Source organism: Taudactylus pleione, unplaced genomic scaffold, assembly GCF_031769625.1.
Source record: "Taudactylus pleione unplaced genomic scaffold, aTauple2 ptg000005l, whole genome shotgun sequence".
NCBI lineage: Eukaryota > Metazoa > Chordata > Amphibia > Anura > Myobatrachidae > Taudactylus > Taudactylus pleione.
In genome coordinates, this window is record NW_028284408.1 from 11,945,011 (window position 1) to 11,960,303 (window position 15,293).

The 15,293-nt window shown below is 44.1% G+C and overlaps 1 protein-coding gene across 1 annotated transcript in view; it reads left to right on the forward strand.

Annotated features, from left to right (window-relative positions):
• CNMD (chondromodulin) overlaps positions 1–14,550 on the forward strand; it is a 66,727-nt gene extending 52,177 nt beyond the window's left edge. Inside the window, exons 6-7 of the mRNA XM_088476148.1 lie at positions 1,288–1,478; positions 13,753–14,550. Coding sequence (XP_088332274.1) covers positions 1,288–1,478; positions 13,753–13,968 — 407 coding nt within the window. The 3' untranslated portion in view covers positions 13,969–14,550. The remainder of the gene's footprint in view (positions 1–1,287; positions 1,479–13,752) is intronic.
• The last annotated feature ends 743 nt before the right edge of the window (positions 14,551–15,293 follow it).

Consider the following 15,293-nt stretch of genomic DNA (forward strand, 5'->3'; position numbering starts at 1 on the left):
TATGGATGGAGAAAGATACTACCACTTGGGAAAATGTTTTTTTTTTTTTTTTTTGTATATTTAATATGTACTGTAGTATCAGAGACCTACAGCTTCTGCTGCTAAATCCAGAAAATACTAAAGTTGCTATTCTTCCGGCTGCTCAGCAAATTAGAAATATAAAATGTAATGTTTCTTTGTATAATAATTAGGGCTATTTTTCTGGGAAAATAGGTTCAGGAACTGTGGGTGGAGCTATAGCAAAACAATTAAATAGCTATATATATTATATACTGTATATTTATATTTAGAAAAGAAGGCACTCAAAAGAGACATTAAAAGAAAACTTATTTTATGGAAAATACATTTTGGTCCAGGACATCATAGTTAGTGAGAGGTTCAGGAACTGAGGGCCTGATTCAGACCTGCTCGCAAGCGCTATCCGCGTGCAAGCGGGTCGATGGCCGGGCAGTGCGCCTGCGAGCCCCGGAGCGAGCAAGAAATCACTCTCTCCAGCGCACACATCCAAAAGGGGCGGCTGTCGATTGTTGATCGACAGCTCGCCCCGTTTTGGAGGCGGGCAGAGGGGGTGGCTGGCCAAACGGAGGCGTTCCTGAAGGAACGCCTGCCGTTTGGGGGCGGCCCCACTGACATCACGAGTGATGTCAGTGGTGAGCTTCCGGCTCTATTTAGAGCCGGTAGCTCACTGGAGCTTGCGGGAAAGAGACCCTACCACAAGGGTCTCGTCGCAAGCCCCGATGGTCGCGACCATCACCTGGCCGCTCGCATAAGCTGTGGGTGGTCACCCACAGCTATGTGAGCGGCCAGGAGGCCGAAACAAAAAAAACCAAAAACGCCCTGATTCAGAGCAAGCGCTCTGAATCAGGGCCTGAGTTCCTGCTGAAAAATAGCACTGTTAATAATAATGTTAATTATGAGTATTTGATGGTGATTTCCTATTACAATAGGTGCATATACAGTCAGATTGAGGCAGTCATTGTGTCCGGTTTTATTTCCATTTTGGTCACACATTAGTTTGTAACAGATCTGAACAGACAGATACTATGAGCCCCAGTTTTTGAGGTCAGCCAATGATTGCATAACTGTCAGATCACGGTCATCTTCTAACCACATATACCATGTGCTCTAAGTGACAGCTAATGTGTTGATTGGAATTGTCTATTTTATTTGTCCTACATATACAGCAATTTATGACCAATATCTCACAGATGGTATAGCAGACACACATTCTAAATAATAGTAAATGTGTTTAATTTTAAATGCCACTTATGTCTTACATGTATCTAGAAAGTCAAAGAGGTAAGAGAGATGTTGCAAGAAAGGTTAGACAAGCTCAAAACTTAAACCTGGACCAGTTTGAAGCCGCGGCAGAAGAAGTAAACACTAGACGCCAAGGAAACCGACGCGCTCAAAGAGTCAATGAAACCCAACCATCTTCTGAGAGAGAGACACCATTCAACCCAGAGAACCCTTATCATGTAAGTAAACTCTAAGTGTACAGTCAATGCTATGGTGTTTTCCATAGATTACAGGTTCTAAATACAGTACAATTTACAGAACATTGATTACAATCAGTGTCCAACAATACCTGGTGCCACAATAGTGACCCCCATATAGGTATATATTTGTCTGCACATGGTACTATTTGTCTGATGTTTTTTAAACAACTGAGTCACTAAGTAAGGACCTTTTGGTTACAAAACCTCAAACAAGGTTGATGTGATAGTGTAATTTGATCACATTCAAAAGGATCATCCAGGTCATGTAGCAGAGCCATCATAATAGGGATGCACCAAATTCATATTTGCAGATTAGAGTTCTGGCGTCCATACGTCAGCAATCACAATTCACCAATTCTGCGTTACCCTGCCCTCCGATTTAACAATTCTCCAATCCACCAATAGCGATGTGTACCAGCGATTTGCAGATAATTTTCACCAAAGTAAGGATCCGCCAATCGTGAAAGGATCATCATTTTACTAGTAACAGTCGGCTAATCGACCGATTGTTACCATACACTAACAATCTACAGCTCTAATTGGTCGGCAAAATCCAACATGTTGGACATCTTGATTCACAAATTCCAATCACTTCTTGGCCAGAATCCGCTATTGGTGAACCCCATAAATTGCCAATTTTCTTACACAATCATCTGCAAAAGGCAGATTGCCCTAACTGATTGATGTATGGTCGCCTTTAAACAGGAGTAGCCTAGAATTATATAACCTTCTGTCCTGTGTCATAAAATTACAGGGAAATAGAAACCTAAGTCTTGCTTAAAACCAACCATGCTCCAGATTGTAGATATAGTGTAGTGTATCCTGACTAAATACATACAGCATGCATAAAATCAACATCTCACCCTCCCATAAAACAACAATAGCCACTTTTAGAACACAGATGATTTCAGCATTTGTCTCATTAAAACAGAAATTTTCATACCCAGCTTTCCTCTCATAATGGACCTGCACCCATTTGTGGGTGGGTCTAGCATGTGAGATGCACCCACTCACGGGAGTATGGCATAGCACCCAGAAGCTGGGACTAAATTATTCAGTATTAGGATGGCGGGACAGTCCCATAATAGCTGCATTTTTAGCTGGATGTATTTAGATGCTAAAATGTAACGTACAAAATAAAGTTGTAGCACTTTAATTTTTGTCTATCTCTCATGTAAATAACAGATAAACAAAATCTAGTTTCTGTCATAGAGATAGATGTAAGAAGGACTTAATTTTGACATAACATCAGGTCATCTTAAACACACACATTCCGCAGCATATATCCTAACCCACTGCTCCATGCTCCTTCCTCACTATCTACCCCATCTGTGTCGCCCCTGTCTGTCTGCCCCTCCCCTTTAGAATGTAAGCTCTCAGGAGCAGGGCCCTCGTCCCTCACGTGCTTCTCCTATCCCTACTTATACTATCATGTACTCCTAACTGCCCAATGGCACCTAACATTTGGTTGCTGAGGCCCTGCTGCTTGTGTTATCCAGCTATGTATATAAACCAGGCCTTGTCCTGCATTGTTTTATATTACTATTAACTGTTTTTCTTGTGTGCTCATTTATGTACTGTGTAAGGCGCTACAGAACCTTTGTGGCGCCATATAAATAAAGGATGATAATAAAAATAATGATTATAGATTAGGGTGGATGGTGAACATAACTCTATCCACTCATTTGTACATCCTGCCAGTGGCATTTATGGAGAAACTGATGGAAATGATATTACAAAATAGTTCAGAATGTGTGGTACAAATTGCTTCCATTACCTACTGGTATCTTTTTGTGCTTTCCGTCTCCTTTGAGCATTATGCAGCTGAATCTGAGTTGGGAGTAAATACATTTTTAAAAAAAGTAACTTGCATCTGGAATAAATCATGTTGCTATTCAAGGGGTGCAACTATACTTAGGCGTACACACATACGGCATGATTCATATCCAATCGCGGCTGCGATCTCTCACAGATCGCAATTGTGAAAATATGCTAATGACTCACTGTCCAGTGCTTAGAGACACCCACTGACAGCATCTCTGCACCGATGCTCACACACACAACCTGAAACATTGAACGCAGATCAGGCGGCCACCAGCCATCTAAGTTAGTCTATCCTGTTGTAGACGCAGTGGGTGTCTGACTGATATACGCACGCCCAGAAAATGTTTCCGCTGTTACCTCTCCCAAACGCTGATTACCGGTCACTCACTTTGCGAGTGAATCCTATGTGTTAGCGTAATCACAGTTCAATCGATGCGCCTGCACAATACAGCTTACACGTATGCGCAATGGCTAACAATCGTTCAATCTGCATAAATATCGGCATTACGTCCATTTCTGAATCAGGCCCACAATGAGGAGAGGGTTTTTTACAAGATGGGTATAACTCTTCATCCCAACACCAGATCATTTTCCATTGCAGCATAGCCCCTCCCCGCAATCTGATAGCATGAGTCTTACCAATCAGGAATATTATGTTTCTTGTCTACCTGCTAGTGATGGTTCAGCCATAACTTTTAATTGCTTAACAGTCAGTTATGTTTCATACACACGGTCAGATTTGTCAGATCATCGATTTCATTCAACGATAACGATGAGCGATTGAACGATTTCATCAACGATTTGAACAATTTTATCAACGATGAACGATTTCTGACATTATTTAAAATAAATGAAATCGTCCAAATCTTGCTGCAAACACAGTCGATGTCAGATATCATTATCTGACATGCGGGCACGAGTATCGTTGGTCGATGCATGCCCAACATGTCAACGATATGAACGATTTTTACAATTGTTATTGTTCAAATATTTAACAAAATCTGACCGTATGCATCAGAGCCGGCCCTAGCCCATTTGGTGCCCTAAGCAAAATATTGACTGGTGCCCCATAAAAACATGTGGCCCTCCTTTTGGCCACGGGCCTAGTGCCCACCTACTTTATTCAATAGTGACCTGGGCCTAGTACCCAGGTTACTTACACCTAATAGGGCAATAACTCCCTTTAGGGCCTTGCGCCCGCCTATATGCCCACGGGCCTATTGCCCGACAGTGGCCCCACAAGCCTAGTGCCTGACAACCCTGGTGGTCTAGGTAGGGGGTATATGGTAGGCCTCATGGAGGGCCTACCTGCTCCATTGGAAGAGGCTGCGGGGGGGAGCTTCGTTGGCTTTTATTTTCCACCCCAGCAGTCCTCTCCGAGCCGCTGGCTCGTCCTGGCCAGCGGCACCGCCTCTTTGCTTCTCCCAGCCGACACCGCCTGTCTTCCTTGTTGATCATGGCGTCTTCTGGCCTCTTCCGCAGCCGCCGGAACTCTTGCCACGATGCTCTCTTCGGGAGGTATTCACTCATCCCTCTCCGCCGCCGTTCTGCCTTTTCCCGCTCAGCAGCGTCTGATACAAGACGCCGCAAGTGGGTGGGGCTATGACGCGGAAAGCTGCGATTGGCTCGTCGCGTCTGCCTCCTATTGGTTGCTTGCGGGCAGAGCCAAACACCCGCCGTGGCAGACGCTGTACCAAGTCTACCGGGTGATGGGCTACAGTAAGCCAGGTCCTGCCTGCCGCACCAAATGTTTGACCGGCGCTGGGAACACATACTCCGTCCCAGCGCCGGCTACCTGCCGCCTATTCTTCCACGGCGCCAGACGCTGATGTGTCCCACAGGGGACACATCTCCTCAGGCTGTGCCAATGCTGGGATCAGCCACTTGGTCCCAGCACGGCTTTCCACACGGCAGCAGGGAAGGGGCATGCAGCGCCAGTGGGGGGGAACTGCGGCAGAGTCCTGGAATGCCCCTAGGCATTCGCTTATTATGCCTAGGGCCGGCTCTGGTGTGTATGCAGCATTACAAATACCTTTTTTAATGTTCTGCTAAATCTTTAATGGTATCTTTGTGTTCAGAACCAATGTATTCAGAATATGTAATTGATGTAGACTGAAGGTCCATATTCTGCAGGTTCTGGTTCAGCTTATGGTTCCAGCCTTAACTCACTTATATGAAACAGATTTGGTCTGATAGGTGATCTCCTCCAGTTGCTTAGGTATCCAGGGCCGATGCAAGGTGTCTCGGCACCCTAGGCAAAACTTCAGCCTACTGAACCACCCCCACCTCCACCAAGACCCACTTTCCAGCCCCTCAGGTGAAAGTGAGGAGGCGGTGTCTTAGAAGTCATCACCTGCATTTAGTACAACAACAATTTCTCTCTGAGACATCCTTAATAGTGGGAATGGAAGACTCCGTGACACCCCCCAGATCCCGGCACCCTAGGCAGCTGCTTAAAGCTGCCTAATGGTAGAGCTGGCCCTGTAGGTATCCACTGACTATATGGAGAGATACTCTCCCTCACTGGATCAGGTGACAATGGACAACAGGGAGTGTAGTTAGTATTCTGCTACTTTGGTTTGGTAGTGAGGAGTATTCATCAGAGAGTCCTTCCTTGTCTATGGCACAGGTTCTCAACTCAGTCCTCAAACAGTGCATATTTTCCAGGTCTACTCACAGTATCAAAAGTGAAATAATTAGCTCCATCAGTGGAACTATGTCAGTGAGTAATGAATACACCTGTGCACCTGCTGGGTGACCTGGAAAACGTGACCTGTGTGGGGTCCTGAGGACCAAGTTTGAGAACCTCTGGTCTATGGTGTTATCCAGTTTTCCAATCCTATTTTTTAAGACAAAGGGAATCTGCAGAAGAAAATGCTTCCATAAAGCTGTAGCTCAGGAAACTGTAGTCATCATATTTTCCCGACACATTTTCTCCCGAGGTTTTGTTGTTTGTCCCAAGGTATTTTGTCTTCTGACTTCATAAAAGTAATGAATGAACCCTGGGCTGTGTCTACCATTGTACTCACTGCATTTTCTCTATGGTTCACGTTTGTGGAGGTCCCTTTTTCAGCAGTATCATAACTACCAACTTCTGTAGTGTGTATCATAAAGGGCAGGGGGCTGTTGTTGATCTCCTTTTGGTGCCAGAGAGTATGCCAAATCTGGTTGAACCAATTCCCATGCTGTTCTAACTTGGAAGGGCTGAGACGCACACCGTGATCCCTGATGCTTGGCTGCCGAGATAACTCTGAGTGGTAAATTTACCAAGATTCAAGATTAGTCGAAATGACAATCTCGGGTGAGTTCAGGCATGTTTTTGATCTCGCAAATTTACTAAAGGCAAACTCTGGTGAGTTCGGGAGAGAGTTATCTCTTCTCACTCATAAAACAGGTGAGATCGCAAACTCGAATCTTATCACCATCTGGCAAACTTGGAAGTACTTTTCACCTAAAATACACAGGCCCTCATTCAGAGCCGTTCACTATTTGCGGTCGTTCGTTTAAAAACAAGGGGTGGCTATTCAAATGATCCGTACGCACATTGCAGTCTGTTCACACCTCTAAGTCTGAACGAACGAGCAAAACATACGCTCGTTTATTTGTTAAAAACGCCCCCTGGCCGCTCGCACCATACGTCATGTCCGCTATTTATTAGATTAATCGAGTACATCGACCAGCGTATGAACTGCTCGCTATTCTTGTGGTTGGTGTTTGCTACCACAAATTTGCGAGCAGTTCTGGCTCTAAAATAACCCAGTGACGTGGTCAATGACGCTGCTGTTTTAAATATACACACCCATAAAACGCCCGTTTTGACCTTTAAGCACGCCTGCGTTCGGATCTCCACTCCCCATTTTCAAGCACCTTCCCCTGTTACCACCCATATACGCCTCATTCTGTCACTCAAAATAGCAGGCACTCGCTATATAGCGTACAAACGATTTTCGGCCGCACTGACTGGTTCGCGCATGCGTACTAAAAACCGTACGCATGCGCAGATGTGCAAACATCGCTCGGAACGAGCGTACTGCCGCTAACGAGCGGCTCTGAATGAGGGCCACAGTTCGCAGATTTACCAAGAATCAAGATGTCAATCTCGGGTGAGATGACAGCAAACTCTCTGCCAAATTGAAGTTTTAAGCACTCACCCCCGGAGCTGCGAGTTTGCCAGAAACATACACAGATCAGTGTGATTTGTGTATGTTTTTGCCTGTAAATATGAAAAAGTGTTTTTTTTGTTTTTTAATTACGTAGGGTCCGCGCCCCCCAAAAGCCATAACCAGTCCCGGACTTGTCAGCCAGTCCTGGTTCCCAAAAAATTATAGGGAACAAAACAAGTAGGATTCCACCTTAATTTAGGAACCAGCACCAGGCTGCAGCGCAAGTTCTGGTTTTAAATAAAGGGGAAAAATAAATGCGTAGGGGTCCACCTATATTTAAAACCAGCACCGGACCCAAACTGACAGGGTCTCCTGGCTGTGGCATTATACCCCCTATCACCAAGGCTCCATGTCCAAAGCATTAACACCTCAAGCTGGTCAGGCCAGGCTGGGGATCTCAGGGGAGGTGGGGACCCCCCAAAAAAGGGGTCCCCCCTCTCCCAAAACCCCTTGGTTTGAAGCCCGGGGCTCTTCACCGCACCCCTGGGCTGTGGGTATGGGGTAATAAAGTGTTAAATAGTAGTAAACTATTGTATTTTACAGGGGAACTACAGGTGCCAGCATGCCTGCCCTTTGGCACTTGTGGAACTACAGGTGCCAGCAGGTTCCCGGCACCCATACCCAAACTGTAAAATAAATAGTTAAACAAAGACAGTACACACACACACACACACGGTATACAGTAAAAGTTTATTACATACACCTATTCCACTCACACATACTTACCTGCTGCCAGATGTTCACGTCCCCTTGCCCCATGTAGAAAGCCGGATGTACCTGCCCAAAAAAAAATCCTATACTCTCTTCCATTCTCACGCTGCTCTACGTAGCATCCAGGGGTCTTTTCAAAACAACAAAACGAGTTACGTGAACCATGCCAAACAGGTGTAAGTATATGTTGTCACATACTGTATACTTACACCTCGCGAAACGACAGTTGACCGAAATCATCTGTTTTTTCTCATGGGCCGCTAGCCAATCAGCGGCAGCTTTACATGCAGCGGCTGCTCATTGGCTGGTTCCACATGGGTCCCAGCCAATGAGCGTCCACTACATGTCGTTTCGCAAGGTGTAAGTATACAGTATGTGACAACATATACTTACACCTGTTCGACATGGTTCACGTAACTCGTTTTCTTTTGTTTTGCCAAGATCATGGATACTACGGAGAGCGGCACCAGAATGGAGGGGAGTATGGGACCTTTCTCAGGTACATCCGTGGAATCTACATGGGAGAAGAGGACCGACCGGCTGGTACAGGTAAGTATGTGTGAGTGTGTTAGGTGTATGGAATAAAGTTGTACTAGATACGGTGTGTGTCTTGTAGTTTTTTTAACTATTTATTTTACAGTGGGGGTATGGGTGTTGGCAGCCTGCTGGCACTTGTAGTTCCACAAATACCAAGGGGCAGGCATGCTGGCACCTGTAGTTCCACTGTCATATACAATAGTTTACTACTATTTAACATTTTATTACCCGTGTACCCACCGCTCCAGGGGTGCGGGGAAGAGCCCTGGGGTTTCGGGAGAGGGAGCCCTGGACTGGCCATTTTTGAAACCAGGACTGGCTGACCAGTCCGGGGTTGTTATGCTTTTGGCGGGGAACCTACGTCATTTAAAAAAAAAAAAATTTAACCCTTCTTTTACAGATATAACAGACAAGCAGCCTTCACATATCCCACTGATATGTTTAGGCTGCTAGCTCGGGAGAGTTGTGCAGAGAGAAAACACTGCAATCTCGGGTGAGTCACCTCATCTTAACTTGCAACTCGGGGGAGATATCTCGATCTGCATCACCATCGGCAAACTCACTTTCAGCTAAACTCACTTCTTAGTAAATTTGCGAGATGAAAAATGGGAAGATCACCTGAGAGTCGACTATGCAAATAGAGATTAAAAAAAAAAAAAAAAACTCAAATCTTAGTGAATTTACCCCTGAGAGTCTACAAGTAAACTTTTTATTAAATGTATATGGCTGTTAGGAAAGTAATTTCTTGTACAAAATAATATTAAAGGTTTATAAAGAGGATCATAGTGATCATCAAGATACCTTTTGGCACAGGCAGAAGTAGATCACTTTTGAGAACATACCCGCAACAAATTTAAATGCGACTCCCTCCCAATGGTTTGAGCCAGTGGTCACAATAGGGCAAATACAGCTTAAACATATATAATACAAATATCATAGATTGATTTCAATGGAAACATGTGTAGCCTATACAGACAATGGGCCTGATTCAGCAAGGATCGGTGATGCAGGTCTGCTGCGAAAGTATGCTAATACTTGTAATCGCAAAACACTCGCACGGACAACATGCAAACGCCCACTTCCCCTTTCTCACATCCGTAATACCTTGCAAACCTCCTCAAACATCAGAAACAGAGTACCATCGACCCCTCACGCAGAATTACTGCAGCCCTGACCCAGGCTTGCCTACCCTCCCGATTTGGTCGGGAGCCTCCCGAATATCGGGTGCCGCTCCCGACCCCCCGGAAAGGCAGGCTAGCCTCCCGGTTGCCGCCTGCCCCCCGCACAACTACTAGAAACCCCCGCAGCGGGGATGCCCGATGACGCGATTCGCGTCATCGTGGCTCCGCCCCCTGCTTCACAATGCCTTTATTTTTGGCATTGTGAAGAGGGGGCGGGGCCACGATGACGCGTTCGTGCAGTCACGCCCCTGGCCCCACCCCCAAAACGTTGTCATAGCCGGCCACGCCTCCCCCTCTATGCAGGCATTCAGCTCCCTCCCGGAAGGAGGGAGCTGAATGTCGGCAAGTATGCCCTGACCTTACCTATAAATTGCTAACCTCATCGCACGCAGTGAAACTCCAAAGCTGCGTATGCCATCACAGTAGCTAATTTATGCACTGGCACGTCTGCATTTCTCCCACCACCCCCAAACGGTACTTCCTGTCAGTGACTCTGCGATGGGTCTGCATACTCACTGCGATCGCAGTCCCGATTGCAGTGAGGCATTAGCGTACTGCGATGCATAAGCATGCACAGTACGCAACAATCGACTGCGTACGCTTTAGCAGTTGCCATCCTTGCTGAATCAGGCCCTTTGTTTCGTGTACTACCTGGAGCTGGGTGCTGAGTGTAGTATTATTGGACCAGTCAACATTTGACAGAAATGTCAGCCTGTGCTTACAGTGCACTTCCCGTGATTTAGTCTCTAGCATTGGATTGATGCAGAGCTGCATTCACCTTGCAGCACGTTATAACATATCCCTTTGATATTACTGCTGTTGGCTGTGCGACATGGGGGAGTATTTATGTGATACTGGAAAGTTGCCTCTCCATGCTGCTTAGTATATAGGATCACAGATTACACTCACCTAAGTTCTTGTGGCAGGTAATTCAGCAATACACTTCCCCTCTGCAAACAGCACTTTACATGAAGCCCACGTAGCAGGCAGTTTCCATAACCGCTCTTCTCTAAGATTGCTGAGCATTTTATGCTTTCCAAGGTGTACAATGTTTTCACAAACAGTCATTTAAATTGTGAAATCTCTGATGCATACACACTACTTGTTCCTTATCTTTGCTCAAAATATATTTCAGTACTCTAATGCACAATAAAGGGAATTTAAAGAAAATGGTTTTTTTTGCTAAAGAATATAAAAAAACCCAATGCAATCCCAGCAGAAGAAATAGAAACTAGCAATGCATTCTGGAAAATCAATATGGTGTTTGCTTGGCTTCCTAATCAATGTCATTTGAGTGATTTAACATGTGAGTATTTAAAGCGAGCTCAGATATCTATATTTCATCAGTATTCATCCCCTGCAGGAGATCTTGTCAGGCCTATCAATAAAGTATTGTTCTTCCAACTTCATCCTAACAATCTACTCACAAGACCATGAATAAAGGAATGCTGACACTGCACTTTCAGCTCTAACAAACTTCATAAAAGGAAAACTTAGATTTAGAAAAAACAGTATAGTTTGAAAGCACCCTATGAATATTGAACCCATTTAGTATGTTTGTTTGTCTCTCCATTACATTTAACTTGTTTTTTTTTTTATATATATATATATATATATATATATATATATATATATGTACTAAATACCTGTATCCCATAGCAACCAATCGACTGTTAGCGAAGTCAGGCTAGAGCAGCGATAGTGCATTAAAAATACTTGACTGATCTTGCCTACATTACAGCACTCTGTTCCTCCCCTCCAGACGCATGCGCCAGAATGACCCCGCCATTCATAGGAGTGTATACATGCAGGTGGTTTCCCTGGCAGGACCAGAGCAATTTTACACAACTTACATTATGCAAGCTGGTGGTGTTTGCATCAGCCTAATTGTGCTAAGCCTGCACTGTATCTCTTCCAGTATGCCATAACTTACATCTACATAGTCCCACACTATGGGGCAGATTCAATTAGCCGCGGGGTTGTCCCCGCGATTAATTGGCGTCCATAATCTCCGTGGCGCAGAGAAAAGCTATTAAATAGCCTTTTTCCCCGCACCATAAAATCGGGACTCACGCGCGTGAACACATTGATTCTGCATAAACTGCGGAATCAATGTGTTTTTCCCCCACGCACGAGGCCAATTTGTTTTTTTTTTAAGTGGACTTTACCTCGCACCTCCAGGAGCTGTGAGGTAAAGTCCGACTGCGGGGACTCGGGAACTCCAGGGCGAGAAATCCCCGGCAATTCAATTGGACCGGCGTGGCAATTAGCCGCGGGGTTGTAAGTGAATCTGCCCCTATATCCTGATATTTTCTCAGGTTCTACCTGTTAGACCGTGGTGTTGGTATAAAAAAAATAAAAATCACACTAATGCTTTGCATAGCATTTCATATCAAGCTGAGACCTTATTTCATTTCACCAAAGTGCCTCATGTGATTCCCATCATCAAAAGAAGCCTTTTTTGTGTTCATAAAATAATACAATTGCATAAACAGTATACTCATGATCATTAAAATTTTCGGGTTTATAATTTGTTACATTATGGCACAATTTCTAGCGCTAGTAATACAAATTTGAAGGAGTTCATACAAAATATTCCCTAAATTGTGTTATTCCAATGCAGCTTGCACAAATCATGCGCTCATAAAATATGATTGCTTACCTGTCATAAATAGCTTTTGATCTGCAGACTTACAGAAACCCCATAATATAAATTGTCTTCAAATGGGAAACAATCTTACTGTATAACCCCTTTTCCCCATGGCTGTAGGTATTCAGCGAGTGATTACTTCCTCCATATCGAGGCAGGCAACCTGCTGTGGCTTATCAGCGATGTGGAACTACAAGTATCAGGGAACCTCTGAACACTATGGGCCTAATTCAGCATTGCATGCTGTTTGGGGGTGGCGATGGCCTCCGTTTCCCGAAATGGAGGCGTGTTGTCGCCGTTGGGGGGGATGGAAGAAGCCAGAATCTCAGTCAGCTGACGGAGATTTCCTGGCCTCTTCCTATAAACTGCAGCGGCCGGCTGCGGGACCCCATGGGTCATCGCAGCCGGCCAATGGTACGAAGATTATCCGATGCTGCGTTGGACAATGCAGCTCGGATATCTAATGGCCAGGGGGCGTGATGCCTCCTGCTGCATTATCAGATCTGCAAGGGTGGAATTGCAAAGCTGCCAGCGTGCATACATCATACAGTATATCTATAGCCTGCGTGCATACATCATACAGTATATCTATAGCCTGCGTGCATACATCATACAGTATATCTATAGCCTGCGTGCAGCTTAGCAATTACATTCCTTGCAGAATCAGCCCTATATACTACCACTCATTACACACACACCCAGGCTCAAAAGAAGTGTGGCTGCCAATCTTACCCTCTTTGTAGCAATAGGTCAACATTAGGCCCTATGGCCATAGCGTGATAAAGCAGGAATTATTATACTGTACTGATATATTCTCCTTTATTTCTGAAGTCCCAATATATACTGTATAAATAATTAACTTCGATCCCTGCCTGCCCCCATTGTAGCCCTGTAATATCTACCACATCAACACACTAAGGTCAGCCTCCAGTATGTTTTTGGACTGTGTTAGGAACCTAAAGCAGCCAAAGAAAACCCACACAAATACAGGGAGTACAGACTGCATTGCTGTCCATAGTGGCAGATGAAAGGGTGTATGTGTATGTATATGTATATATATATATATATATATATATATCAGAAATACAGTGTCTGTTGCCCACTTCTCAAAGTATCTCCACACTTAATGCTGATATCTGTGCTATTGCTTAGAATGACCAATATTGTTTTATATGTTTTTATGCCAGCTGGAAGGAGAAGGTGGCATGACATTTGACCCCATGCTGGACCACCAAGGAATATGCTGCATTGACTGCAGAAGAAGCTACACCCACTGCCAGAGAATCTGCGAGCCTTTCGGTGGCTATTATCCATTTCCATACAACTATCAGGGGTGTCGCTCAGCATGCAGAATTGTCATGCCCTGCAGCTGGTGGGTGGCACGCATTCTAGGAGTGGTGTAACACCGATGGATTGGAAATTAACAGACTGGGAGAAAAAAGAATTTTTAATGAGAAAATGCCCAAACCGGAACAAAAAACACAAAATGTATAAAAGAATCAAGGTCTGAAAATGTGATTTGACACGTAACTTGTAAATAAAGAACTAAATTAATGAAGGATGACACATTCATTAAGTGGAATGGGTTGGTTTGATAGGTACTGTACCTGCACTGAATGTGCATATATTAGCCTTTATGGAAAGATTTACCATTTTCTGGATTAGTGTTGTAATGTAGAAACCGGTCCAGCCATGAGACCTATTTGCCGACGTCATTTGAGAAGAGTTAATTTCAAAAGGTGAACTTGATGCATTGCAGTGTTTCACATTTCTGTAGCTTGGTGTAAATAAATCTAAGTGACGTTGCACCCTGTTGTTATTGAATCCGTTCCATTTCACACAGCAGAAGCACATCATGCTCGCTGCTCCTTCAAAGCAGTGATTTCTGGATAATGATATTAGAATATTTGAAAAACTATTTATAATTTTTGACAGTGTAATATATCATTCACAACTTCAGCATATTTTATACCTAACTGCAATAAAATTACTAATGCCATTTACACTATGAATTTGTCATATGTAAATCAATGCATGTTTTGCTTTTTCACAAAAATGAAATGTTTGGCACAAAAAAACATTAGAAGGAATTATTAGGATGTTGGATATTTATGAAAGCTGTGCACAGAAAAATGTGCCATCGCAAGCAGGCCCCTATCTGTGTGGAGTTTGTATGTTGTCCATCCTACACTGATGTGGAAGATTATAGTCTCTGTACAGGACTGCCCAATACGATTAGCACTATCTATAGACATGATAAAAATAAAAGCAAAATGCATGTTTAAGTGCTATGAATTACAGCACATTTTCCTTGGCACCCAATTCAGATACACACGTTGTGTGTGTGTCTCTCTGTACAGAGAGAGAGAGACAGAAAGACAGACAATAGGGCTCGTTTCCTAACATTGGAATCGGGTCCAAACTTTGCATAGTGTCAGAATAACCAATTAGCTATTATTTGGATGGCTGCCATGGTTACTGCAAATTGGACTTCTACATATAATATTAGTACTGTACATAAGCTGTAATGTACACATTGAGATATCCGGTCAGAATTTTGGCATGTTCTGAATATTGACAGACACCAGAATGTTGACAGTACATTTTAGTGTTATTTTTACTGCTTGGTTTAGGCTAAAATATGAAGGGGAAAGAAAGGTGTCTTTTTCATAGCACGCCCCACATTGCGGAGACCATGTACTGTAATTTCGCTTTATCTGACTCCTCC